Source organism: Cebus imitator, unplaced genomic scaffold, assembly GCF_001604975.1.
Source record: "Cebus imitator isolate Cc_AM_T3 unplaced genomic scaffold, Cebus_imitator-1.0 Scaffold266, whole genome shotgun sequence".
Lineage (NCBI taxonomy): Eukaryota > Metazoa > Chordata > Mammalia > Primates > Cebidae > Cebus > Cebus imitator.
In genome coordinates, this window is record NW_016107581.1 from 1,127,427 (window position 1) to 1,153,648 (window position 26,222).

The 26,222-nt window shown below is 55.9% G+C and overlaps 1 protein-coding gene across 2 annotated transcripts in view; it reads left to right on the forward strand.

Moving 5' to 3' along the window:
• Positions 1 to 26,222, forward strand: part of BICRA (BRD4 interacting chromatin remodeling complex associated protein) — a 94,184-nt gene that overhangs the window by 65,669 nt on the left and 2,293 nt on the right. Inside the window, exons 3-14 of one of the 2 annotated variants that reach the window (XM_017500425.2) lie at positions 1,062 to 1,107; positions 1,212 to 1,254; positions 3,306 to 3,371; positions 6,614 to 8,569; positions 9,203 to 9,379; positions 19,419 to 20,030; positions 20,200 to 20,380; positions 20,657 to 20,766; positions 21,747 to 21,808; positions 24,078 to 24,226; positions 24,423 to 24,517; positions 24,753 to 24,855. In XM_017500425.2, the coding sequence (XP_017355914.1) occupies positions 1,067 to 1,107; positions 1,212 to 1,254; positions 3,306 to 3,371; positions 6,614 to 8,569; positions 9,203 to 9,379; positions 19,419 to 20,030; positions 20,200 to 20,380; positions 20,657 to 20,766; positions 21,747 to 21,808; positions 24,078 to 24,226; positions 24,423 to 24,517; positions 24,753 to 24,855 (3,595 nt within the window). In that variant the 5' untranslated portion in view covers positions 1,062 to 1,066. The remainder of the gene's footprint in view (positions 1 to 1,061; positions 1,108 to 1,211; positions 1,255 to 3,305; positions 3,372 to 6,613; positions 8,570 to 9,202; positions 9,380 to 19,418; positions 20,031 to 20,199; positions 20,381 to 20,656; positions 20,767 to 21,746; positions 21,809 to 24,077; positions 24,227 to 24,422; positions 24,518 to 24,752; positions 24,856 to 26,222) is intronic. The other variant, XM_017500427.2, reaches the window with a different exon arrangement.

Sequence of the window (26,222 nt, forward strand, 5' to 3'; positions counted from 1 at the left end):
ATGGGTAGGTAGATGGGTGGAAGGATGGGTGGAAGGATGGAGGATGGGTAGGTAGATGGGTGGAAGGATGGAGGGCAGAAGAGACTGATGGCTGGAGGGAGGAAGGAGGAAGCTTTGGAGGGACGGTTGGCTGGTTAAATGTTTCTGAGGGCTGGTTTGATGTTGGAGGGATGAAGAGGTGGATGGATGGATGGAGGCAGGGAAGGGGAGGGATGTTTTGGAGGGTGGGAGGAATATTTGGAGGGGTGTTTGAAGGGACAAAGCCTAGGTGGATGGGAGGGTGGATGGGTAAATACATAGAGCATCTGCTTCCCCTGGTGTCAGATGGGACTAACCATCCCTTCCCCGTGGGGGTGGCACAAGCTAACATCGCTGAAGCACTCAGACGGTGCCTGGCACCTAGCGAGCGCTCGACAGATGTTAGCCATCCTCATCCTCATCATTCAGATCATGGGCTCAGCCTTGCCCCGGTGGCTTCTCTGACTCAGAGCGCCCATCCTCATGAGCCCCTCTCCCTTGCTTCTACCTCAGTTTCCCCACCACCCTCCTCTTTGGTAACACACTGTAGACGTCTTCAAGGACCACCCAGAGCCTTGAGCCACAAAGCCCTTCTCGTTGCCCACACTGGCTCTGTCACTCCTTTACCCGTTTATATGTAGGGCAGACTCTCACCACACGCCCCATGTCCAGGGAGACAGGACAGCAGGGTAGTGAAGAGCAGGCTCGGGAGCCAGGCTTCCTAGGCCGCAGGGCCCCTCCTTCAATACTTGAGGATTAGCTCAGTGTGTGTGAAGCACAGGCAGGACTCACTTAGTCTCAGGTGATATCATCATCAGGGGCTGGGAGAGTTGGAGGGGGAGGAAAAGGACCCTGTCCCTGGTCAGGGGTTTCTGGCTGGGAGGGCACCTGGGAGGTGTTCCTTGTCCCCATCTACCCCATGGACTCAAGAGAACAGAAACTCTGACCCCCTCCAGGGGGCTCCCCTGAAGGGAGGGGGCCAGGCAAGCTGCCAAAATCTAACCTTGTCTCCCTCGCCCTCTTCCTGACCCCACCCCATCCAGTGGCGATGGATGATGAGGATGGGAGATGCTTACTAGACGTGATTTGGTGAGTAACGGGCTCCCCACCCCACTACCCTCTGTCTCAACCCCCTCCTCCCCTCCCCTCCCCAGCTCCTTACCTCCTCAGCGTCTCTTCCTCTTCTCTTCCAGTGACCCACAGGCCCTCAATGACTTCTTGCATGGATCCGAGAAGGTAAGCATTGGTGCAGGGAGCGGCGTTCCCTGGGTGGGGGCTGTATAACTGGGAGTGAGGGACAGTGAGAGACATGTCTTCTTGTGCCTTCTAACGCCAGGCACCGGAGTTACAGCCTTGAACAAAACCCACGGTAAACCCCGGTCCTCCTACCATGTACACGTCCTTGGTAAACAAAGAAACGGGTCACTAATAAAGGTGATGGTGAAAAGTACCATGGAGAGTATGATAAAATAATGTCCTGTGCACAATGAAAGAGGTTTTAAAGAAAATGAATGGGTCCCAGGGGCCCCTTTAGACAGTGTAGTCAGGGAGGGACACACGGGGGAGGCATTGAAGGGGAGACCTGAAGGACCCCAGGGAGGTGTCCAGGCCAGGTGCTCCTGGCAGGGGGAAGAGCAGGTTCAAAGGTGGGAGTGAGCTTGGTGTGGCTGAGGAACAGGAAGGAGGCTGGTGGGGCCAAACTGAAGGGGAAACTAGTAGGAAGTGAGACCTAACAGGGAACAGTCACCAGGTTATGCAGGCCTGGAAGCCCCTGACAGAGGAGTTGTTATTTTTATTCTGAATGTGACAGGCAGTTCTGATGGGCTCTTAAACAGGAGAATGCCATTTTCGATTTGCTCCCCAGAGAATGGTGCAAAATAAGGAAAAGTGGAAATCTGTTGAGCTCTGAGCAGCTCTGTGGCTGTGTAACAGATTATCCCAGCATGTAGTGCCTTCAGCATTTGTTAGTGCTCCTGCAGTGTCTGAAGGTCAGGAATCTGGGAGCAGCTTAGCTGGGCGGTTCAGGCTCAGGGACCGTCATGAGGCTGCAGTCAAGTTGTGGACTGGGGCTGCTGTCATCCGAAGGCTTGACTGGGGCTGGCAGATGTGCTTCTACCAGGACTCATTCTTGTGGCTGTTGGCAGGAGGCCTCAGTTCCTCACCGCAAGGGCCTCTCCATAGTGCTGCTTGAGTGTCCTCACAGCATGGCAACTGGCTTCCCCCCGAACAAGTGATCTGAGAAAGAACACAGGAGGAACCCACTGTGCCCTTAATGACCCAGTCTCCAAAGTCTCACGTTCTTCCTCCATCACACTGTATTCAGTAGAAGCCAATCACTCAGTCTGGCCAGCACTCAGAGGGAGGAGAATTGAGCTCCACCTCTTGAAAGAGGAGAGGTATCAAATAATTTGTAGAGCAGAGGCATGAGCAGTGGGATGATGGTGGCCTGGGCCATGGTGCAGGCAGCAGGACAGGCGTGCGGCACTGTATTTGTGACCTATGTGGGAGGTGGCATCAACTAGACTTGCTGGTGGATTTGATGCTGAGGGGCAGAGAGTGTCCAGCATGGCTTCTGGATTTTGACTTGAGCAACTGAGTGGGTTCTAGTGCCATTTTCTGAGGTTGGGAGTTTGGGGAAGATTCCAGAAGTCCAGGTGATGCTGGTGGATGTCCAAGTTGGGGTTCTAGAGAGATGTCCAGCTGGAACAAGAAATTAGGGAGGCCCCAGCCATGGCCAGACATTCACGGGGCACTTAGGTGGATGCCAGGGCCTGTTCCGAGTGCTAAGGATGGTGCTGGGAATCCGATACGGCCCTGCCCTTCCAGAGATGGCACCGCACAGCTTCTCAGTCTGCTCAGACTGCCTTGGGAAAGGAGTACTCAGTGAGAAGGGACAGGAGCCATTGGAGGAGGTGGCACAGGTGGCCACTCCTGAAGGCTGTGCTACAGGAGAGACGGGCCACTGGCAGGGCACAGCTTGGGCAGAGGCGTGGAGGCTGGCTTCTAGGTTCTGGAATTCGAGGCAGGCATGGCAGGAGAGCTTCGCAGGCTGGGCTCCGGGACTCAGAGCTGGGGATGCCATGGGTTTTAGGCAGGCACCCAAGCCCCTGGCTTTGGGGTCTCTTTCCGGCGGGGAGGGGCAGGCAGACAGAGTTTCCCATACCCCCAGCCCTCTCCCATCCCACCCCTCATCTTTTTGTCCCGAGTGACCCTAAATTGGTTTCTGCCCCAGAGCATGGGCCTGCCCTGCTGACCTTTGACCTTGGATGGGGTGGGTCTTGTTGCAGCTCGACAGTGATGACCTCCTGGATAATCCTGGGGAGGCCCAAAGTGCCTTCTATGAAGGTCCTGGGGTAAGTGCCGTGGCTCCCAGTCATCACCTGAGCTCCCCAGGCCGCCAGTGGGAGGGGGGCCCTGCAGGCAAGAAGGGCGGCTTGGGCTCATCTCCTGAGGGCTGTTGATGGGAGGAGGGCAGGGGGTGGGCCACCGAGGGTGGCTGGACCACCCTGGCAGTGCAGAACGGAGCAGAGCTGGGGGACCCTGGATGTGGCCAACACGGGCAAAGCCCACCTCACCTTGCAGGGCCCTCGGGGAAGAGGTGGGGGTCCCCGAGGCCTTGGAGCCCTGGAGCAGCTGGTGCAGAGTGGTTTTGGGGAGCTGAAGCAGATGTGGGTTGCAGGGCTAACAGGGGCACTGCTCTGGAGAACAGGGGCTGGAGGAGCCTGGGGTCCTGCCCACCTCAGCCATGGCAGGGTGTGACCTAGGGGAGGGGCCTTGTCACCTACAGACTTTAGTCTTCACCTGGACAGTCAAGACAGGTGCTGAGCAAAGCCCAGAGCGGGCAAGGCAGAGGACATTTTTTGAGCACCTACTGTGTGCCTGACTGTGCCGGTCCCATGACAAAGTGCCAGTTGTCCACACCATAGTGGCCACCCCTTCCCCTTTCTCCCTCTTCTGCTGCTGACTTCCCCCACTTACCTTTTCCTCCCCCTCCTTTTCCTTCAGCCTCCCCTCTCCCTGCCTTGACTTCCTCCTTCCCCCTCCTCATCCTCCCCACCTTCCTCCTCCATCATCATCACGCTCACTCACCAAACACTTATCACATGACAGGCCTTCACGGTCATCTTCATTTAGCTCTTACAACTATATCATCTTCCAAATAGCTTACCTTTCATAATAGAAATGGCGAGGAAATGCAATAATTTATATAACTGATGCATCTGCAGGCCCAGTAACAGCGGTGATCCTGTTACTATTTTGTGATCACACTTCTTAACGTTACCATCATTTTCACATACCCTGAGGTCCGTGGTCAGGTTCTAAACACTCTCTGAAGGCGACGTCAGTGAATTTTCATAGACATATCCCAGGGGGCAGGTTGGCTGTGGCCGTCTGGCACATAAGAGGGGGTCACAGTGGCCTGCCTGGTCCTCAGTCGGTTGGAGGCTGAGCGAGAGCCCCGTCTGCCTGCCACTCCCTCCACCCACCGCTGGTTGACCCAGGCAGTACCCTCACCTGTGGCATGAGGAAGGGACCAGCACCTGCCTCAGGGGACTGTCACCAAAAACGACAGCATGGACGGTAGTAATGACAGTGCTGATGATAGATGATGATTCTCGTGGCAAGTGCTACTGTGAGGCCTCCATGTGGATTTACTGAGAATCTTGGAAGCTGCAGGTTTTGATGGGTTATCTGGGCAGGTACTGGTGGAGATGAACTGCCGTATCGCCAGGTGCGGTGGCTCACGCCTATAATCCCAGCACTTTTGGAGGCCGAGGTGGGCAGATCATGAGGTCAGGAGTTCAAGACCAGCCTGGCCAACATGGTGAAACCCCGTCTCTACTAAAAATACAAAAAATTAGCCGGGCGTGGTGGCACACACCTGTAGTCCCAGCTACTCGGGAGGCTGAGGCAGGAGAATCGCTTGGACCCGGGAGGCAGAGATTGCGGTGAGCGGAGATCACACCATTGCACGCCAGCCTGGGCGACAGAACGCAACTCCGTCACAAAACAAGCAAACTGCCGTATCATAAGTATTGCTTGTGGGGCTTTCCACACATATGCAAGCGGACATTTTTCCATGCGTGTGCTGGGTTGCAGTTCAGGCTAGCATGAAAAGCACTTAAAAAGCATTGAGCTCACGGTGCGGTTGGCATGAAAGCTCACAAATGGGAGCCACTCACTGCTGACGTGAGCTTGACTCCACCAGACCTACGACCGCTTGTCGGAAACCTTTAGGGTCAGGCGTATTTCGGAATTTCGAATTTCTCAAATTCTGGAAAAGTGGTACCAGGTGTATTGTGTGTGTAATGTCACACGCTTGCCTCTCGGTGGCCAGACTTACAAAGCCACATCGTGTGGGTAGATGGATCCCACCTAAAGTGCCATGTTGGCTCTGGTCAGGTTTTGCTGCCAAAAGAGCTATGAAAACAGTCTCAGTTCTTAGAGCTTTTCAGGTTTTGTAATGACAGGTAAGTGTTGTAGGCCCGTATGACCATTTAAACAGTAGTTGCTTGTTTTTATTTATTTCTGTTTTGTTTTTTCGAGATGGAGTCTCGCTCTGTCGCCCAGGCTGGAGTGCAGTGGCAGGATCTCAGCTCATTACAGCCTCCACCTCCCTGGTTCAAGCCATTCTCCTGCCTCAGCCTCCCAAGTAGCTGGGGCTGCAGGTGTGAGCCACCACGCCCAGCTAGTTTTTGTGTTTTTAGTAGAAACGGGGTTTCACCATGTTGGCCAGGCTGGTCTCAAACTCCTGGCCTCAAGTGATCCACCTGCCTCAGCCTCCCAAAGTGCTGGAATTACAGGCATGAGTCACCGTGCCTGGACTTTATTTTTGGTTTTTGAGACAGGGTCTTTACTCTTGTCACTTAGGCTGGAGTGCAATGGCATAAACATAGCTCACTTAGCCTCAAACTCCTGGGCTTAAGCAATCCTCTCACCTCAGGTTCCCAAAGTGCTAAGATTACAGGTGTGAGTCACTGTACCTGGCCAACAATAGTTTTTTAAATTACGTTTCACTGATGGGTACAGATGGAGAAACTGAGGTCAGATCAAGCCCTATGTTACACAGCTAGGCCTTGGCAGAGCCAGGATTTGATCCCGTGTCCAGTCACTTGCAGATGGAATGTTCTTTTTTCCCTCTCCTCCCCTTCTTTTCTTTTCTTTTTTTTTTTTTTTTTTTGATACAAGAGTCTTGCCCTGTGGCCCAGGCTGGAGGGTCATGGTACGCTCCTAGCTCCACTATGCAACCTCAAACTCCTGGGCTCGAGTGATCCTTCCACCTCAGCCTCCCAAGTAGCTAGGACCGCAGGCACATGCTACCACGCCTGGCTAATTTTTCTTTTTTAAAATTTTTTTATGGAGACAGGGACTCACTGTGTTGCCCAGGCTGGTTTCGAACTCCTGGGCTCAAGCCATCTTCCTACCTCAGTTTCCCAAAGTGCTGAGATTACAAGCGCTAGCCACCCTGCCAGGTAGAATGTTCTTTCTTGAACATGGCTGCCCTGTCACCTGAACATTCTTTGCCACAGCGGTGGCCTGAGCCTAGCCCCTTGCTAACCTCAGCTCTTTCCTTCCCACCTTTCATGGCCTCCAGCTCCATGTGCAAGAAGCTTCTGGCAACCACTTGAACCCAGAGCCCAACCAGCCGGCCCCCAGTGTGGACCTAGACTTCCTGGAAGATGACATCCTGGGCTCTCCTGCGACAGGGGGCGGCGGCGGGGGCGGTGGAGGCGCTGACCAGCCCTGTGACATCCTCCAGCAGAGCCTCCAAGAGGCCAACATCACGGAGCAGACGCTGGAGGCCGAGGCCGAGCTGGACCTGGGTCCCTTCCAGCTGCCCACCCTGCAGCCTGCGGATGGCGGGGCAGGCCCAACAGGCGCTGGAGCGGCAGCAGCTGTGGCTGCGGGGCCCCAGGCCCTCTTCCCGGGCAGCACCGACCTCCTGGGGCTGCAGGCCCCGCCCACTGTGCTGACCCACCAGGCCCTGGTGCCGCCACAGGACGTGGTCAACAAGGCCCTGAGCGTCCAGCCCTTCCTGCAGCCTGTGGGCCTGGGCAACGTGACCCTGCAGCCCATCCCAGGCCTCCAGGGCCTGCCCAATGGCAGCCCTGGGGGCGCCACGGCGGCCACGCTGGGCCTGGCGCCCATCCAGGTGGTGGGCCAGCCCGTCATGGCGCTGAACACGCCCACCTCCCAGCTCCTGGCCAAGCAGGTGCCCGTCAGCGGCTACCTGGCCTCGGCAGCCGGCCCCTCGGAGCCCGTGACCCTAGCGTCGGCTGGCGTCTCACCGCAGGGGGCTGGCCTGGTCATCCAGAAGAACCTCCCGGCCGCCGTGGCCACCACGCTCAACGGGAACTCTGTGTTCGGAGGCACAGGGGCCGCCTCGGCGTCCAGTGGGGCTCCCTCGGGACAGCCACTGGCGGTGGCCCCGGGCCTGGGTTCCTCGCCACTGGTCCCGGCGCCCAACGTGATCCTGCATCGCACGCCCACGCCCATCCAGCCCAAGCCCGCGGGGGTGCTACCCCCCAAGCTCTACCAGCTGACGCCCAAGCCATTCGCGCCCGCGGGCGCCACGCTCACCATCCAGGGCGAGCCAGGGGCACTCCCGCAGCAGCCCAAGGCTCCGCAGAACCTGACGTTCATGGCGGCGGGGAAGGCGGGCCAGAACGTGGTGCTGTCGGGCTTCCCGGCGCCCGCGCTGCAGGCGAACGTCTTCAAGCAGCCGCCGGCCACCACCACTGGCGCGGCCCCGCCGCAGCCCCCCGGGGCCCTGAGCAAGCCCATGAGCGTCCACCTCCTGAACCAAGGCAGCAGCATCGTCATCCCCGCCCAGCACATGCTGCCGGGCCAGAACCAGTTCCTGCTGCCCGGCGCACCCGCGGTGCAGCTACCGCAGTCGCTCTCAGCCCTGCCGGCCAACGTGGGCGGGCAGATCCTGGCGGCCGCTGCCCCCCACACAGGAGGACAGCTCATCGCGAACCCCATCCTCACCAACCAGAACCTGGCGGGCCCGCTGAGCCTGGGCCCCGTGTTGGCCCCCCACTCCGGGGCTCACAGCGCACACATCCTCTCTGCCGCCCCCATCCAGGTGGGCCAGCCCGCGCTCTTCCAGATGCCTGTGTCGCTGGCCGCGGGCAGCCTGCCCACGCAGAGCCAGCCAGCTCCCGCTGGGCCAGCCGCCACCACAGTCCTCCAGGGGGTCACCCTGCCCCCCAGCGCCGTGGCCATGCTCAACACCCCTGACGGCCTGGTGCAGCCGACCACCCCTGCCGCAGCCACCGGGGAGGCCGCGTCGGTCCTCACCGTGCAGCCTGCCCCCCAGGCGCCCCCCGCGGTCAGCACACCCCTGCCCCTGGGTCTCCAGCAGCCGCAGGCGCAGCAGCCCCCGCAGGCCCCCACCCCACAGGCCGCCGCCCCGCCTCAGGCCACCACCCCCCAGCCCAGCCCCGGCCTGGCATCTAGCCCGGAGAAGATCGTCCTGGGGCAGCCGCCCTCTGCCGCCCCCACGGCCATCCTCACTCAGGACTCCCTGCAGATGTTCCTGCCCCAGGTAAGCAGGGCGGGGCAGGGGAGCAAGTACCAGAGGAGGCCGCGGGCTTGGGAGGAGGAAGGGCCCTGGGGCGAGGGGCCAAGATCCAAAAGTGGATGGCACTGTGGCAGCCAAGGGGGAGGGTCTCAGTCATGGCACAGGTGGCGGCTAAGAGGAGGCCAGATGGCCGAGGGCCCTGGCCGAACTGGCAGGAAGATGGATTGACAGGCTGGCTGACTGACAGACGAGGAGCAGGACAACTCATTAGTCAGCTGGAGGGACCGGCAGACAGACAGACAGGGGGAGGGACCAGGGACGGATGGACAGAGGACAGGCACTGGCTGGCCTGCTGACAGGCAAGGAGAGGGATCTCAGAGAGGAAGTGAACGAGTTGGGGACGGACGGACAGGCAGGTGGGGCAGGAGAGAGGCAGGGCAAGGTGGAGCTGTAGAGGGGCCGACGGGAGCTCAGAACGGAGTGGGTGGCCTGGGTTCCGGCCTCCATGGCCTCTGTGCCTGGCACCTCGCCCACCTGGCTGCCCACCACCCTGTCCTCTGGAGCCCTGGGAACATCAGCAGGGGCAGGGGTCTCGGGTGGGGAGGTTGAGGGCCCGTAGGGGCAGCCTCCTGACCCTGTGTGGGCTGCCGGTTGCAGGAGAGGAGCCAGCAGCCCCTCTCCGCAGAGGGCCCCCACCTCTCCGTGCCTGCCTCGGTCATAGTCAGCGCCCCGCCTCCCGCCCAAGACCCAGCCCCGGCCACCCCCGTCGCCAAAGGAGCTGGCCTCGGCCATCAGGCTCCCGACGGCCAGGCTTCCCCGGCTCCGGCCCCCCAGGTAGAGGGACCCCAGCAGCCTATGTCCGCAGCACAGACCCAGCCTCGCCCCTCCTGCCGGCTCTCCCGCTCCTTGCTCTCCGCCCTGCCTGCGTCTCTGTCCTGCTAATGTGGAACACAGAGCTCTCCTTCACCCTCCAAGTATTTCCCAAGTGTTTCCCAACAATCATGGCTGCCTGAGACCAGGGCCGGCCCTGGGGGAGCCCACACTCTGCAGGAGTGCAAGACACACACACTGTTATTTCCTGAAATTCTAATTGTCACACCTGAATATGTGATGCATTCAGATAATTCACATTTCAGAAGGTACAGAAAGGTGCACAGGGAAAAGCCCGCCTCTCCTGAACCAGAGGTCCCTGTCCTTCCACGGTGGTTTTCTCTCATTTGTTATCTGGACAAATGCGATAAAGGAATCAAATATGGATTCTTTTCTTCAGTTTTTACAAAAAGGGTACCATCCTCTGCCTGCAGTATTGTATCTTTTATTATTTAAAAAAATTGATCTTGGAGACCATTCTTCATTCTCTTTTATTTTTTTATTTTTTATTTTATTTTTTATTTATTTTTTTTTTTTGGGACGGAGTTTCGCTCGTTACCCAGGCTGGAGTGCAATGGCGCGATCTCGGCTCATCGCAACCTCCGCCTCCTGGGTTCAGGCAATTCTCCTGCCTCAGCCTCCTGAGTAGCTGGGATTACAGGCACGCGCCACCATGCCCAGCTAATTTTTTGTATTTTTAGTAGAGACGGGGTTTCACCGTGTTGACCAGGATGGTCTCGATCTCTTGACCTCGTGATCCACCTGCCTCGGCCTCCCAAAGTGCTGGGATTACAGGCTTGAGCCACCGTGCCCGGCCATTTTATTTTATTTTATTTTTTTGAGACGGAGTCCGTTGCCCAGGCCGGAGTGCAGTGGCGTGATCTCAGCTCACTGCAGCCTCCACCTCGCGGGTTCAAGTGATTCTCCTGCCTCAGCTTCCCAAGTAGCTGGGATTACAGGTGCCTGCCACCATGCCAGGCTAATTTTTGTATTTTTAGTAGAAAGGGGGTTTCACCATGTTGCCCAGTCTGGTCTCGAACTCCTGACCTCAAGTGATCCACCTGCCTCGGCCTCCCAAAGTGCTGGGATTACAGGCTTGAGCCACCGTATCTGGCCCCATTCTTCATGCTCTTATATGACTGTATAGTATTTCACTGTGGGCGTGTACTGTTATTTATTTAGCCAATCTAAATTGTTGGGCTTTTAGGTCACTTCTGATCTTCAGCTATTATGAACAAGGCTGCAGAGAAAGTCTCTGTATGTATGTTATTTTTTAAGATAAGTTCTTCAAAAGGAATTTGCTGGCTCTAAAGGCATAGCATTTTTGTGTCTGACAGATATGGCAATTACCCCCCACCCCCGTGGAGTATAAATGGGTTTAAAACCTTTATCAGCAATATATGATTGTGTCTTTTTCCCCACTGCCTCACCATGTGCTGAACTTGGCTAGCCTAGATAGCTGAAAAATTGTATCTGGTTTGTTTGTTTGTTTGTTTTGAGATGGAGTCATGCTCTTCTGCCAGGCTGGAGTGCAGTGGTGTGATCTCAGCTCACTGCAACCTCCACCTCCCGGGTTCAAGATTCTCCTGCCTCAGCCTCCTGAGTAGCTGGGATTACAGGCACTTGCCACCATGCCTAGCCAACTTTTTGTATTTTCAGTAGAGACGGGGCTTCACCGTGTTAGTCAGCATGGTCTCTTACCTCCTCACTCCATGGTCTGTCCTCCCAGAGTGCTCGGATTAAAGGCGTGAGCCACCACAGGCGGCCTGGCACTCCACCAGGTCGGTGGTATCATCTCATTTTGCAGGTGGGGAAATAGAGGCACAGGGAGATTAATTCGCTTGCCAAGGTTATCCAGCTGGCAAATGCTAGGGCCTGGATTAAAACCCTGGGAGCTTGAGAAAGCCAGACCTGGGTGTGAATCCAGCTGTGCGTGGCGGAGCTCTCTGAGGCATGGTTTATGCATGTAAAATGGGAATAAGGCCAGTGACCTCACACGACGGTGCTGCGCGGAGCCGGCATCAGTGAACAGTTAGCAGTTGCAGCAGTGATGCTATAGCTCAGCTTACTTTTTTGGAAACAGGGTCTGGCTCTGTGGCCCAGGCTAGAGTGCAATGGTGCAATCTCTGCTCCTGCAGCCTCCGCCTCCCGTGCTCAAATCATCTTCCCACCTCAGCCCCTGAAGTAGGTGGGACTACAGGCGCGTGCCACCACGCCCAGCTAATTTTTTATTTTTTGGGGGGGAGGGAGAGATGGGGTCTCACTATGTTGCCCAGGCTGGTCTTAAACTCCAGGGCTCAGTAATCCTCCCAACTTGGCCTCTCACAGGGCTGGGATTACGGGGGTGAGCCACTGGCCTGACTATGTGGATGACCTTTGAGAAGGAAGGTTAGCCGATTCTTCGGGGACACACACACAGGCGGGGAGGCACAAGGTAGGGCCCTCCACAGTAGCTGTACCTGCAGCAGTGTCCCGCGTGACAGAGGTGGTCGGTGAATGTTTGCTGGGTGGGCAAGTGGATGGACGGATGGATGGCTGAACGGACGGACAGATGGATGGCTTGGGTGGGTATGTAGCTGGGTGATCAGCCAAGTGTCTCCTGGCGAGGACAGAGTCATCCAGATTGAGAACCGCTGTCCTGTGCATATGCAGGAATGCATGGAATAGCAGTTCTCAATCTGGGTGATCGTTGTCATTAGTAAGAATAGTGGCTCCCTTACTGTCCGAACTCCACCCCCTGCACTTGGACTCTGTGCTCTCTGGACCCAGGTGGATTGGACAGCGTGTGTGTGCACATTTGTGTGTGTGTGTGCATGCTCACGTGTGCACATTTTCCCTTTGTGTTAACATAAACAGAAGCACGAAGCCTGTGGCCTGCATCTGGCTTTGCTTACTTGGCAGCGTATCTTAGGGCACTGGCTCTCAGACCTGTGTTTCGCTTGACCCACCACGCGGGATAAGAATTCTTTATTTTGGCCGGGCACAGTGTCTCGAGCCTGTAATCCCAGCACTTTGGGAGGCCAAGGCAGGAGGATCATGAGGTCAGGAGTTCAAGACCAGACTGACCAACATGGTAAAACCCTGTCTCTACTAAAAAACACAAAAATTAGCTGGGCATGGTGGCTCGTGCCTGTAATCTCAGCTACTTGGGAGGCTGAGGTAAAAAGAATTCCTTTTTTTTTTTTTTTTTTCTACACTGTCACCCAGGCTGGAGTGCAGTGGCGTGATCTCGGCTCACTGCAACCTCCACCTCTCAGGTTCCAGCGATTCTCCTGCTTCAGCCTTCTGAGTAGCTGGGACTACAAGCGTGCACCACCACATGCAGCTAGTTTTTGTGTTTTTAGTAGAGATGGGCTTTTTTTTGGCCAGGCGGGTCTTGAATTCCTGGCTTCAGGTGATCCACCTGCCTCGGCCTTCCAAATTCTGGGATTACAGGGATGAGCCACCGTGCCCAGCACGAGAACTCCCTTGTATGTCGACACCCAGGACCTGCATACATATATGTATTTGTATATATACACATATCACTGAACACAAGTGTCGTGAACTAACGCCTGTCATTACAATGTGTGATACACATCAATATTTTCTATTCTTTTTCCACTGGTGTTTTTTTGGGTGGCGGGGATGGAGTCTCCCTCCCTCTGTCGCCCAGGCTGGAGTGCAGTGGCACAATCTCAGCCTACTGTAACCTCCACCTCCCAGGTCCAAGTGATTCTCCTGCCTCAGCTTCTCAAGTAGCTGGGATTACAGGCGTGAGTCACCTTGCTCAGCCTCCACTGTTTTTTTAAAGTGTTGGTCACAATCCCCTAAGGTGACTTGAGCCATTACCAGTGGGTACTGCGTGCAGGGATTTTTTCTTTTTGGTTTTGTTTTTGCAGACACCATCGGGGAGGATTGTTGTGATGCGGGAGTTAGAACTTGGCCACTTGCAGGCTCTGTGACCCTCGGCAAGCAGCTTGCATCTCTGTTAGGCTATGGAATGATAGGAACAGCGGCCACTGTGGAGAGCTGTGACAGTTAAATAAACTAATGGCTGTGAATTGCTAGAAGTATATTAACATTAGAATGTTTGAGAACAGAGTTGGGCATTTTGAAAGAGCAATGAAGGGAACGAAGCCAGGCAAACTTTGTTTTTGCTTATTTGATTTTTATTCACTTGTTTATTTTTCCAGGCAACTTTCTATAAAGAGGCAAGAGTAAACGTTTCAGGCTTTTGTGGGCCATATGGTCTCTGTCATTATAGCGCAAAAGCAGCCACAGACCATATGTAAATGAATGAACACAGGAGTGTTCCAATAAAACTTTATTTAAGGACACTGAAATTTGAATTTCATGTAATTTTCGCAAGTCACAAAATAGTATTCTTCTTATGATGTTTTTTTCTTCAACTATTTAAAAATGTAAAAACTATTCTTAGCTTGTGGGCTGTAGTTTGCATCTTTCTTTTGATATCTTTATTGTGTTTTGTGATATGGACACACCATGATTTCTTTATTCAGTCCCCTTTTCAGGAATACTTCAGGGGGTTTATTTATCATCATTTACAACCAACACTCATGAGCATGGTGGTTCACACCTGTAATCCCAGCACTTTGGGAGGTCGAGGCAGGTGATCACTTGAAGTCAGGAGTTTGAGACCAGTCTGGCTAACATGGTGAAACCCTGTCTCTACTAAAAATACAAAAATTAGCTGGGTGTGGTGACAGGCGCCTGTAATCCCAGCTACTTCGGAGGCTGAGGCAGGAGAATCATTTGAACCTGGGAAGCAGAGGTTGCAGTGAGCCAGGAGGGCATTGCAGTGAGCTGAGATCGCACCACTGCACTCCAGCCTGGGTGACGGAGTGAGACTCCACCTCAAAAAAAAAAAAAAAAAAAAATTATTGCACCCATGCTTCGCATACAGGTGTGAAAATACTTGTAGGGTAAATTTCTAGAAATAGAATTGCCAGATGCAAGGGATAAGCTTTCCAACCTTTTTATGGAAAGTGCTAAACCTTTTCGAAAAGGTTCATGCCGGTGACGGCTTTGCTTGGTCCTGCAGCTTTACCGACACGCCAGATTCGCAGCCCGCCTGCTCTTTGCCAGGCTGGAAAGTGACACACTCCGTGTGTTTTCTCTAATGGTGTGTGAAGCTGAGCATCTTGCCATCTCCACAGGGGGCTCTTGAAATCTCTTGTAAGCTGGGCGCGGTGCCTCATGCCTGTAGTCCCAGCTACTCAGGAGGGAGGCTGAGGCAGGAGGATTACTTGAGCCCAGGAGTTTGAGGCCAGCTCGGGCAACATAGCAAGACCTCATTTCTGAAAAAAAGAAAGATAGAGAGGGAGGGAGAGAGAGACGGAGGGAGGGAGAGAGGGAGGGAGGGAATCTCTTTGTGGACTGTCCAGTCATTTGGTAGCTTTTTTGCTTTGGGAGGCTAAGGTGGGGGGATCACTTGAGGCCAGCAGTTGAAGACCCAATAATAATAATAATTTTGTGCTCATTTAGAGAATGTAGAAAATACAGAAAAGAGCAAAGAAGAGGCCGGGCGCCATGGCTCACTCCTGTAATCCCAGCACTTTGGGAGGCCAAGGCAGGCGGATCACAAGGTCAAGAGATTGAGACCATCCTGGCCAACATGGTGAAACCCCATCTCTACTAAAATACAAAAATTAGCTGGGCGTGGTGGCACATGCCTGTAGTCCCAGCTACTCGAGAGGCTCTGGCAGGAGAATCACTTGAACCTGGGAGGCAAAGGTTGCAGTGAGCCGAGATCACACCACTGCACTCCAGCCTGGCACCTGGCAACAGAGCGAGACTCTGTCTCAAAAAAATAAAAAAGAACAAAGAAGAAAAATATGTCACATGTAATTGTGCAAGCAGCTGGTAAAAATTGTTTTTTTCTTTTCGTTTTTTCTTGTGTTTTGTTTTTTGTTTTTGAAACGGTCTCCCTCTGTCACTCGGGCTGGAGTGCAGTGGCATGATCTCTGCTCACTGCAACCTTCGCCTCAGGAATTGAGGCAATTCTCCTGCCTCAGCCTCTCAAGTAACTTGGATTACAGGATACACCACCATGCCCGGCTAACTTTTGTATTTTTAGAGAGACAAGGTTTTACCATGTTGGCCAGGTTGGTCTTGAACTCCTGACCTCAAGTGGTTCACCACCTTGGCCTCCCAAAGTGCTGGGATTATAGGCTTGAGCCACCATGCCAGGCCTAACTTTGTTTTTTCGAAGTTAAATATTGTAGAAGAAGCAACATTTTGGTATGGACTTTGTGTTTAGCCCCCTGCCCCCGCCATGCCAATTTTATTTAAAACATTTTTAAAATACGGTATTTTATTCACATGGTACAATCATCAAAAAAAATTTTTTTTAACTTTTTTTGTTTTTAGAGACAGGATCTTGCTCTGTTGCCCAGCCTGGCGTGCAGTGGTGCAAACACAGCTACACAATTCCCTACCGCCTCAAACTTCTGGGCTCAAGCAGCCTTCCTGCCTCAGCCTCCTGTGTACCTGGATCTACAGGTGTGCACCACCATGCCTGGCTAATTTTTTTTTTATTTTTGTAGTAATGAGATCTTGCTCTATTGCCCAGGCTGGTCTTGAATTCCTGGGCTCAAGCAGTCCTCCAGCCTTAGCCTCTCGGAGTGCTAGGATTACAGGCATGAGCCACTGAACCTGGCCTAATTTTTTGTTTCTTTTTTTGAGACGGAGTCTTGCTCTGTCGCCCGGGGTGGAGTGCAGTGGCAAGATCTCGGCTCACTGCAACCTCCACTTCCCAGGTTCAAGCAGTTCTCATGCCTCCACGTCCGGAGTAGCTGGGACTACAGGCATGCACCACCAAGCCCAGCTAATTTTTCTATTTTTAATAGAGACGGGTTTCACCATGTTGGCCAGGCTGGTCTTGAACTCCCAACCTTAGGTGATCTGCCTGCCTTAGCCTCCCAAAGTACTGGGATTATAGGTGTGAGCCACCGCGCCTGGCCACCTGGCCTAATTTTTGTATCCCTTTACAGTTCTTTGTGTCTATACAACCCAGTGCAAATATGGGTTACATTTCTCTCCCATTTTTACCCAAAAGGGAGCTCATTATGTACTCACTGTGGCAGTAACGGAGAGTTTGCTTGTTCTCTGTGGTAGTCTTGAAGTATCCTTTGTACAGAAGAGCCACAGTTCATGTCCCCAGGAAATGCCATATTGATGCACGTTAGACCACATCCAAGTATTTTCCCCAGCAAGTCATTTGGCATATGACTTAAGTTGTGGGGGGAGTGTGTGTGTGTGTGTGTGTGCGCACGCGCGCGCATGCACTTTTGATGATAATGAGATTAATATTTTTTAATGTTTTCCTATCTTTAAGCTTTTTATGTTTGAATGACTTCAAATACATAAAAAGTTTCAGGACTAGTACAAAGAGCTCACGGGAGTTCTTTACTCCTTAACAAGACGTATTAGTTACCTATTACTAGGCAGTAAATTACCCCCAAAACCCAGCAGCTTAAAACAGCAGGCATTCACAGATCTCACACGGTCTCTAAGCATCAGGAAGCTGGAAGTTAGGAGGTTCTAGCTCTGGATCTGCCACGAGGTTACAGTCATGATGTCAGCTGGGGCTGTGGTCATCTGAAGGTCCCACTGATCCACAGAACCTGCTCCCACGCTCACTTGTGTAGCTGTTGTCAGGAGGCCTCAGTTGTTCCCTACGAGGGCTCTCCAAGAGGAAGCACATGACATGGAGAGGCTGGCTTCCTGCAAAGTGAGTGACCCAATAGAAACAGGTGAGAAGGGTCAGGATGGGAGCTACAGGCTTTTTATAACTAATCTTGGAAGTGTCATGTGATCACTTCTGCTAATTCTATTGGCCACAAAGACCAGCAGTGGGAGGGGACTGAATACAAGGAGGTGGGGATTGGTGGTGGCTGCTACACACAGCTACCTATGGTCAGCCTTTTGCTGCATTTGCCTCGACCTTAGTGCTCTTGATCTGTGTACATTTTTGTCTGAATCAGTTGAGAGTAAGTTGCAGCCGTGATACCTATTTGCCCCTTAATATTTTATTTTATTTGTCTGTTTATTTATTTATTTATTTTTGAGTCAGAGTCTCGCTCTGTCACCCAGGTTGGAGTGCAGTGGTATAATCTTGGCTCACTGTAACCTCTGCCTCCTGGGTTCCAGCAATTCTCCTGCCTCAGCCTCCAGAGTAGCTGGGATTATAGGTGCCTGCTACCACGCCTAACTAATTTTTGGATTTTTAGTAGAAACGGGGTTTCACCATGTTGATCAGGTTGGTCTCGAACTCCTGAGCCCCAGTGAACCACCGCGGCCAGCCTACCCCTGTTTTAGTATAATATTTCAGCCCTGAGAACAAGGACATTCTCTTAACCATCATACAGTAAAGAAATAAAGCAGACAGCATTGACACGAGACTGTTGTGAAATCCACTGTCCATAATCCGATTTAGCCAGTTGCCCAGGGATCCTGTAATTTATTCCTGTCGGTTTTCATGTAGCGTTGGAGTGCCGCTGTATGTGGGCCACCCCCTGAGCCCTTGGAACCTGTCGAGTGGGCCAGCTCTCTTCCCCTGCTCACTGATCCCTTCTTAGAGGTGGCAAACCTTTCAGATGTCTGGATTGATTGATTGATTGACTGGGTCAGTTTGGTTCTTTAATTGCCAGAAATTACTCAGGGCCCAGCTTGGAAGGGATGCTGGAAGGGCCCTGGGACTTAGAGGCCGAAGCTGGTGGTGAGTCTCATGTCATGCTGAGATCCCCAGCTTTGGAGTGTGGGGTCGCTGGCTGTCCTGGCCGGGAGCCCTCTGAGCCTGGGCTCAGTCAGCTTTGAGAAACCACTCAGAAGTCACTGAGCTGTGTAAAGGCTTCAGTTCCGCCTTCCCCCGCCTGGAGGGTCTGGACCAGTTTTGGCTCCTTGGCCTCAATGTCTCATCTGTGAAATGGGTCCATTGTTGCCACTGCTCTCAGGGCTAGGGAGAGATCACATGAATGGGTGCGGGAGGCCAGCCCTCCATGTTAGATCGGCATGAGCTGTTACTAGGTGTAGATTCTGTGACAGTAAGCGTCACAGTGCCAGCCCAGTGTTGGGTACACAGCTGGTACCCACTGGCTGCTCTGCTTATGAATTTTTGGAGGAGGTCCAGAGGAGCAAGGCGCTCTGTCTCAGACAAGCTTTAGGCAAGGTGGGTGTGCGTGTGTGGCGGAAGTAGCCCCAGATCGCGTGAGCTTGCAGGCACAGGCTTCAGCAGAGTCTGGTGCGTCACGCACAGGCACGCCTGTACTTGCAAGCTCACGTGGCGGCCAGGTAGGCCTGCAGCCATGGCCACACAGGCACACAGAGGCAGGGGCCGAGGACATGTAGAAGGCGGCCCAGGCCTTCCCACGCCGTGTCCAGAGGTCCACATGTGGCTGTGAACCCAGGCCTGGCCCTGTCCCCTCAGTGGCCATCCGTATGCTTGGCAGCCCCCATTCTGTGGCCATCAGCCCTGAGCCACGGTACACAGCATCACACTGGTGTCTCTCTGCCTTGACTTGGCTGGAGGGGCGGGTGGGGGCTGGCAGCTGGGACGCTGCCCCGCCTGCCCTCCTTCCCGCTGCTGTGCTCGCCGCCCGCCTGGCCCTCCTGCCTCCTGCTGGGCAGCGGGTATGGTGCCCCTGCTGCCGCTGCCATGCTGCCTCTGCTTCCTCCGCTGCTGCCACCCCAACCCCGCAGGGCTCGCCTTCGTCCAGGGAACTGCGAGGGGTGGGGGAATGGGGCAGACAAGGGGGGTGAGATCGGGGGCCAGAGAAATGTGGAGGAGCTGGGGTACGGGACAGAGATGGGGACGGGGGGGACGCCATGGGGTGAGAGAGGGAGGGAAGGGCAGCCGTAGCGGGCCCCTCTCTCAGGACGGGGGTGGGCTAGGAAAGGGGCTTCTGATGGGGATGGCTGGGGTCCCCAGTGTCTTGGGGCAGTGGGAGCCACGGTTGGTTCTGACCCTTGCGCCTCCCCTTTCCCTCCCTTCCCTGCCCAGATCCCGGCAGCGGCTCCGCTGAAGGGGCCAGGCCCCTCTTCGTCCCCGTCACTACCTCACCAGGCCCCTCTGGGGGACAGCCCCCACCTGCCCTCCCCACACCCTGCCCGGCCCCCTTCCCGTCCACCCTCCCGGCCCCAGAGCGTGTCCCGCCCTCCCTCAGAGCCAGCCCTGCATCCTTGCCCTCCGCCCCAGGCCCCCCCAACTCTGCCTGGCATCTTTGTCATCCAGAACCAGCTGGGCGTTCCCCCACCTGCTAGCAACCCAGCCTCCACTGCCCCAGGCCCGCCCCAGCCACCTCTCCGCCCCCAGTCCCAGCCGCCCGAGGGACCGCTGCCCCCAGCCCCCCACCTCCCTCCATCCTCCACGTCTTCCGCCGTGGCCGCCTCCTCGGAGACGTCCACCAGGTTGCCAGCCCCTGCGCCATCCGACTTCCAGCTCCAGTTTGCACCCAGTCAGGTGCCCCACAAGTCCCCCACCCCCCCTCCAACCCTCCATCTGGTCCCCGAACCGGCAGTGCCCCCCCCACCACCTCCTCGGACCTTCCAGATGGTGACCACCCCCTTCCCAGCGCTTCCCCAGCCGAAGGCTCTTCTCGAGAGATTTCACCAGGTAATGGGAGGCAGGGACCGCCCACCCCCCCCGCCCCCCCCATCCCACCCCCTCAATCTGATGGGGGTCCCCCCACCTCACGGCTCTATGTTTCTCCCCGCCCTGCTGTGTCTGGACACCCCACTCCTAGCCCGTGCCCCCCACCCCTCATCCACCTGTCCCTCCTCAGGTGCCGTCCGGAATCATTCTCCAGAACAAGGCTGCGGGGGCCCCTGCCACCCCGCAGGCCTCCACCAGCCTGGGGCCTCTCACCAGCCCCACTGCTTCTGTGCTGGTCAGCGGGCAGGCCCCATCCGGGACCCCCACCGCCCCCAGCCACGCCCCCGCCCCGGCACCCATGGCCACCACAGGTAGGGGAGAGGTCGCATCCCTGCCCAGAGAGACGGGTCCTGAAGATGGGTGGAGGGGGCTGAGAGCAGGAGGGTGGGATGGGGCAGGGCTGTGGGACCCAGCACAGGGCATCAGAACTCAAGGACCCATCGAGGGTGGAGGTGGCAGGGCTGGCCCCAAATCTGAGGGGCCGGAGGGCCAGGAGGAAGCGGTGGGGTACAGGGTAGGGCTCCCATTTGAGGAGGGGGCCTTCATGCCATGACTGCAGGCCCTGTCTCTCCCATGCCCACCCCCAGGCCTCCCTCCTCTGCTTCCGGCCGAGAACAAGGCTTTTGCCAGCAACCTCCCGAGCCTGAATGTGGCCAAGGCCGCTTCATCCGGGCCAGGGAAGCCCTCTGGGCTGCAGGTAAGGGTCCCTCAGAGCGGGAGTCAGGACAGGACCAGGAGTCTTCGGGGAACCGGGAACTGGGGCTGGCAAGGGCAGGGGGGACCAGGAAGATGGGGGTAGGGGGAAGCTGGGACCGTCAGACAGAGGCAGCTGGGACACCACCAACAGCTGTGCAGGGACAGGAAGGGCAGATGACACCCACACGGGCGGCCAGAGATGAGGCAGAAACACGGAGATGGTGGGACAGAGACAGCGCCAAGATGGCTGGCGAAGGTGTGAGGGACAGCCTCTGGGGCAAGAGCAGGTGACATGGACACAGGATGAGGAGGACAGGGCTGAGACGACAAGATGGTGAGCTCAGGATAGGAGAGGCAGGCATGAGATGAGACAAACCAGAGACGGAGCAGATCAGGGACCCAGAGTGGAAGGGCGAGAGGGCGAGGACAGCTCAGGCTGAGGCCGCATGTGAGAAGGAAGACGGAGGGAGACGGAAGGCAAGGAGAGGAGCAGGTGGGAGGACCGGGGCGCAAGAGGCCAGGAGAGGCGCAGAGACGGAGACGACGGAACAGAGGGCAGACACCGAGGACGAGAGGGGAAGCCAGGAAGGGACGTGGGGCGGAACTACAGGAGCCATGTGGGGAGAGAGACCGTGTGAGTCAGGGACGCTGGGCTGGATGGTGACCGGGAAGCAGGCATCTGGCAGAGGAGGGAGGTCACGCAAAGGTAGCCCTGGGCGAGGGGACAGAGGAGAACCAGGTGAGGATGCCCAGGACTCCAGCCTGCCTGTCACCCTCTTTGTCAGCTCCCCAGCCAAGTCCAGGTCTCCCCTGGGGTTCATCGTGATAGGCAGGGGATCCCACCGCTAGGCCAGGCCCCCACCCAGGTGCGACACCGGTCCCCTGCCCCGTCTTCATCCCAGGCTGGAGGGGAAGCGGGTCAGGGCGCAGAGAGAAGGCTTCTCCGAGGCAAAGGCCTCTCACTCGCTCTTCTTCCCCCAGTACGAGAGCAAGCTGAGTGGCCTGAAGAAGCCCCCCACGCTTCAGCCCAGCAAGGAAGCCTGGTGAGCCCACACCCCACCCTCTCACTCCTGCCCTGTACCTTCCTGAGACCGGGGGAGCATGGGCCACCCTCCAGAAGCGGGGGTGGGGGCGGCGGGCCCAAGCGCCAAGCCCAGCGCCACCTCTTGGTAGCGGTGTGGTTCCCTCGAGGGAGGGTGGGCTGTGGCTCCAAGAGGCTGGGGCTCAGATAGGTGGCAGCTTGGTCTGTCCGGGTTGTGGCTGTGCCCTCCTCGTTTCCCACACTGCTGGGCAGGGTTGGTGCTGAGCCCCAGTGGGTGGGTGAAGTGCTGGGTGGAGGGAGGGAGTGGCCGGGCATGGCTGCTGGAGGATGATGGGTGGGTGTTTGGGATGGAGGGATGGGAGTCTGGGTGGGTGGACGGGTACATGCTGGATGCCAGCCTGCCCTCTCTCCTGCCCTCCTTCCAACACCAGTGTTTTTTGTTTTGGGTTTTTTTTTTTGAGCCAGAGTCTTACTCTGTCACCTAGGCTGGAGTGCAATAGCACAGTGTTGGCTCACTGCAACCTCTGCCTCTTGGGTTCAAGTGATTCTTCTGCCTCAGCCTCCCTAGTAGCTGTGACCACAAGCGCATGCCACCTTGCCCTATTTTTAGTAGTGACGGGGTTTCACCATGTTGACCAGGCTGATCTCGAACTCCTGGCCTCAAATGATCCACCTACCCCGGCCTCCCAAAGTGTTGGGATTACAGGCGTGAGCCACGACGCCCAGCCCACCATGAGTGTTTTTTAAAAAACATTTTTTTAAAATGCATATTTCTTTTTTTTTTTTTTTTTGAGAGGGAAATTCAACTTTTTTTCCCACTTTTGTTTGTAATTGTGATGTCTCGCCTCACCGCAACCTCCGTCTCCTGGGTTCAAGCAATTCTCCTGCCTCAGCCTCCTGAGTAGCTGGGATTACAGGCACGCGCCACCCTGCCCAGCTAATTTTTGTATTTTTAGTAGAGACGGGGTTTCACCATGTTGACCAGGATGGTCTCGATCTCTTGACCTCGTGATCCACCCGCCTCGGCCTCCCAAAGTGCTGGGATTACAGGCTTGAGCCACCGCACCCGGCTAAAAATGCATATTTCTTTTGTGGAGACCAGGTCTTACTATATTGCCCAGGCTGGTTGGTTTGTATTTGTTTTGTTTTTGAAGATGAAGTCTCACTCTGTCGCCCAGGCTGGAGCGTAGTGGTGCAATCTCTGCTCACTGCAACCTCTGCCTCCTGGGTTCAAGTGATTCTCCTGCCTCAGCCTCCCTGGTAGCTGGGACTACAGGTGTGCACCATCACACCTGGCTAATTTTTGTATTTTTAGTAGAGACGCGGTTTCACCATGTTGGCCAGGCTGGTCTCGAAATTTTGACCTCAAGTGATCTGCCCACCTCGGCCTCCCAAAGTGGTGGGATTACAGGCGTGAGCCACCACGCCCAGCCTAGGTTGGTGTGAAACTCCTAGGCTCAAACGATCCTCCCACTTCAGTGTCCGGAGTAGCTGGGACTACAGGCAGGTGCCACCACACTTGGCTAATTTTTTTATAATTTTTGTAGAGACAGGGTCATGCTGTATTGCCCAGGCTGGTCCCGGGCTCCCATGATCCTTCTGCTTCGGCCTCCCAGAGCGCTGGGATTGCAGGTGTGAGCCCCTGCGCCTGGCCTAGGAGTGTGAGGGAAGTCCCCACTCAGTGCCCAGGCCCCAGGCTCCATGCTGGGAACACAGGAGTGAGTGCCAGAGTCCCTGCCCCCTCATGCAGATAGGCTGCTGGTCTTTAGCAGAGGATGGAGTTGGGCCTGCCTGGTTGGAGACAGTCACATGGCCAATAGACAACCCACTGTAACACAGGCGACACCCGCCGCCCCGTGGGAAGACAGGATCCAGCCTCCCTCCCTCCCGAAGGCTGCACTGAGGCAGGAGGCAGGGTGGAGCCACACTGCCCCCACGTGGCGGGAGGCAGAATAGCATCTTCCAGGCTCTGGCCTGGCTCCCGCTGGGCTCTTCCTCCCAAAGGTGCTCTGGGGAGTGACTTCACTTCCCTTTCTCGACCTCACCTTCCCCTTCTGTAAAATGGGGATAGCGATGGCACTGCTTTGTTCGGCTCCAGGGACTCAGTGAGACCGAACAAGCAAGCTCAGCACACGCGAGCACCGCTGCAAAGTCCTCCCCTTCCCTGTTGTATTCAGCTGCGGTCTGGGGCTCAGGGTTCAGGGGCTTCCCCTGGCCCTCACCCGCTCTCCCCCACTCCGCCATGTGTGGTCTCCCCTCTCCACCCGTAGTTTCCTGGAGCATTTGCACAAACATCAGGGCTCCGTCCTGCACCCCGACTACAAGGCGGCCTTCCCCTCCTTTGAGGACGCCCTGCATCGCCTCCTACCCTACCACGTCTACCAGGGCGCCCTCCCCTCCCCCAATGACTACCACAAAGGTAAGGCCTCCCCAGGACATGCTCCTATATGTCCTGGGGGACTGCAGCCGGAGGGGCGGGGCGCCACCTGCGTGGAGTCGCGGGTACTCTACTCGGTGCGCGAAGTTGACCCTGCCCCGCCCTCCTTCCTCGTGTCCATCCACGGGTCTGCGCGCCCCCAACATCGCCGCCCCTGCCTCTTTTCCCTTCCTTGCAGTGGACGAGGAGTTTGAGACGGTCTCCACGCAGCTGCTGAAACGCACCCAGGCCATGCTCAATAAATACCGGCTCCTGCTCCTGGAGGAGTCCCGGGTAGGGTCAGAGTCGCCTTCCTCGCCCCTGGGCCCCTGCCCACTGGGACATGGCCCCTTCCCCTCGCCCGCTCTGCACGCAAAGTGGAGCACCCCTGGAGGGAGGCTGGGAGGGGGGCTGGAGCCCTGATCACAAGGGGGACAGTTTGGACCCTGCGCGCACCTTCCCCATCGCTCACGCCCCTTCCCCCTTCTTGCTGGTTCACTCTTGGATTCTTCTCTTCCCCCGACCCCAGAGGGTGAGCCCCTCAGCGGAGATGGTAATGATCGACCGAATGTTCATTCAGGAGGAGAAGACCACCCTTGCCTTGGATAAACAGCTGGCCAAGGAGAAGCCAGGTGAGGGGGGGTGAGAGGGGAGGGGAGGAAGAGGTGACCCTCACCGCCCCCACCCCCGGCAGGAGACTTAGATTCAGGATGGGGAGTGGGTGCGTGGCCCTACCTCACTCCACCACCAGGCAGCGCCCCAGCCCCACCTTGCTGCGACTGGGCCTCTCCTGACCTCCTGCATCCGAGACCAGAGAGCCCACATCCACCTTCCTCCATCCTTCCTTGTCCCTTTCACCCCCGCCACTCTGGGATGGGGGAAATATTCTGCCACCCCGAGGATGGAAAACAGGAGAGCCGGTGCCTAGGTTGCAGAATATATAAGGTGGCGCCTACTCTTGGTGCCTGTCCTGAGTGCCTCGTTAAGTGTCGCGCCTTAGGCAGCTCGCTGGTCTCTGGTCTGCTGTCTGCAGGAAACGGCACAGGCTGATCCCAGCTGCCAGTTTCCAAATATCCCCTTAGCCCTCCCCCGCGGCTTCCCTGCTTTCTGCTTCCAGCACCAGGCTTTTTACCTTGAGCTCTGGACCTTAATTTTGAAAAAGTGGTCATGGTACTTAAATGGGTGCAAAGGGGTGGCCGTAGTGAAGGAGGCAGGAGTAATTCTGAAGTCTCTAGGGTGGGAGAGGAAGGATAGTTCCTTGGTTAGGGGCACGATGCTGGAGTGTTGGTTCAAATCCTGGTTCTGCCACTCACTGACTGTGACCTTGGGCAAGTTCCTTGCCTTCTCTGTGTCTCCGTGTTCTCATTTTATAAAGTGGGGGTTGTGATGATCAGTTTACAGTCTTTTATCTGACACCCTGGGTGCCTGATGTGTTCTGGAATGTTCTGCGTTTAGAAAGGCGATGAGCTGCCCACGTCCTGTCTCCTGATTTACCCCCAGTGGGTTTGGGGAAGCACTCTGTGATCACACACACTCATATTTCTGCAGCGAAACCGATGGGTATCCAGAGTAGTTGGGAGACATCCAGATCATTAGTAACCTTATGTAGCAGGGCGTGGGGGCTCACGCCTATACTCCTGGAACTTTGGGAGGCCGAAGCAGGCAGATCACGTCAGGTCAGGAGTTTGAGACCAGCCTGGCCAACATGGCGAAACCCTGTATCTACTAAAAATACAAAAGTTAGCTGGGTGTGGTGGTGCACGGGTGTGGTCCCAGCTACTCAGGAGGCTGAGGCAGGGGGATCGCTTGAACCTGGGAGGCGGAGGTTGCAGGGAGTCAAGATGGCGACAGCCGAGGCAACAAAGTGAGACTGTCTCAAAAAAAAAAAGTCGTGTCATTTCAGACTAGATTTTGAAATTGGATACCTCCTCACCCCTATTTTTTAAAAATCATGTATATACGAGCAGTGCTGTCCAGTTGAATTTTTTTTTTTTTTTTT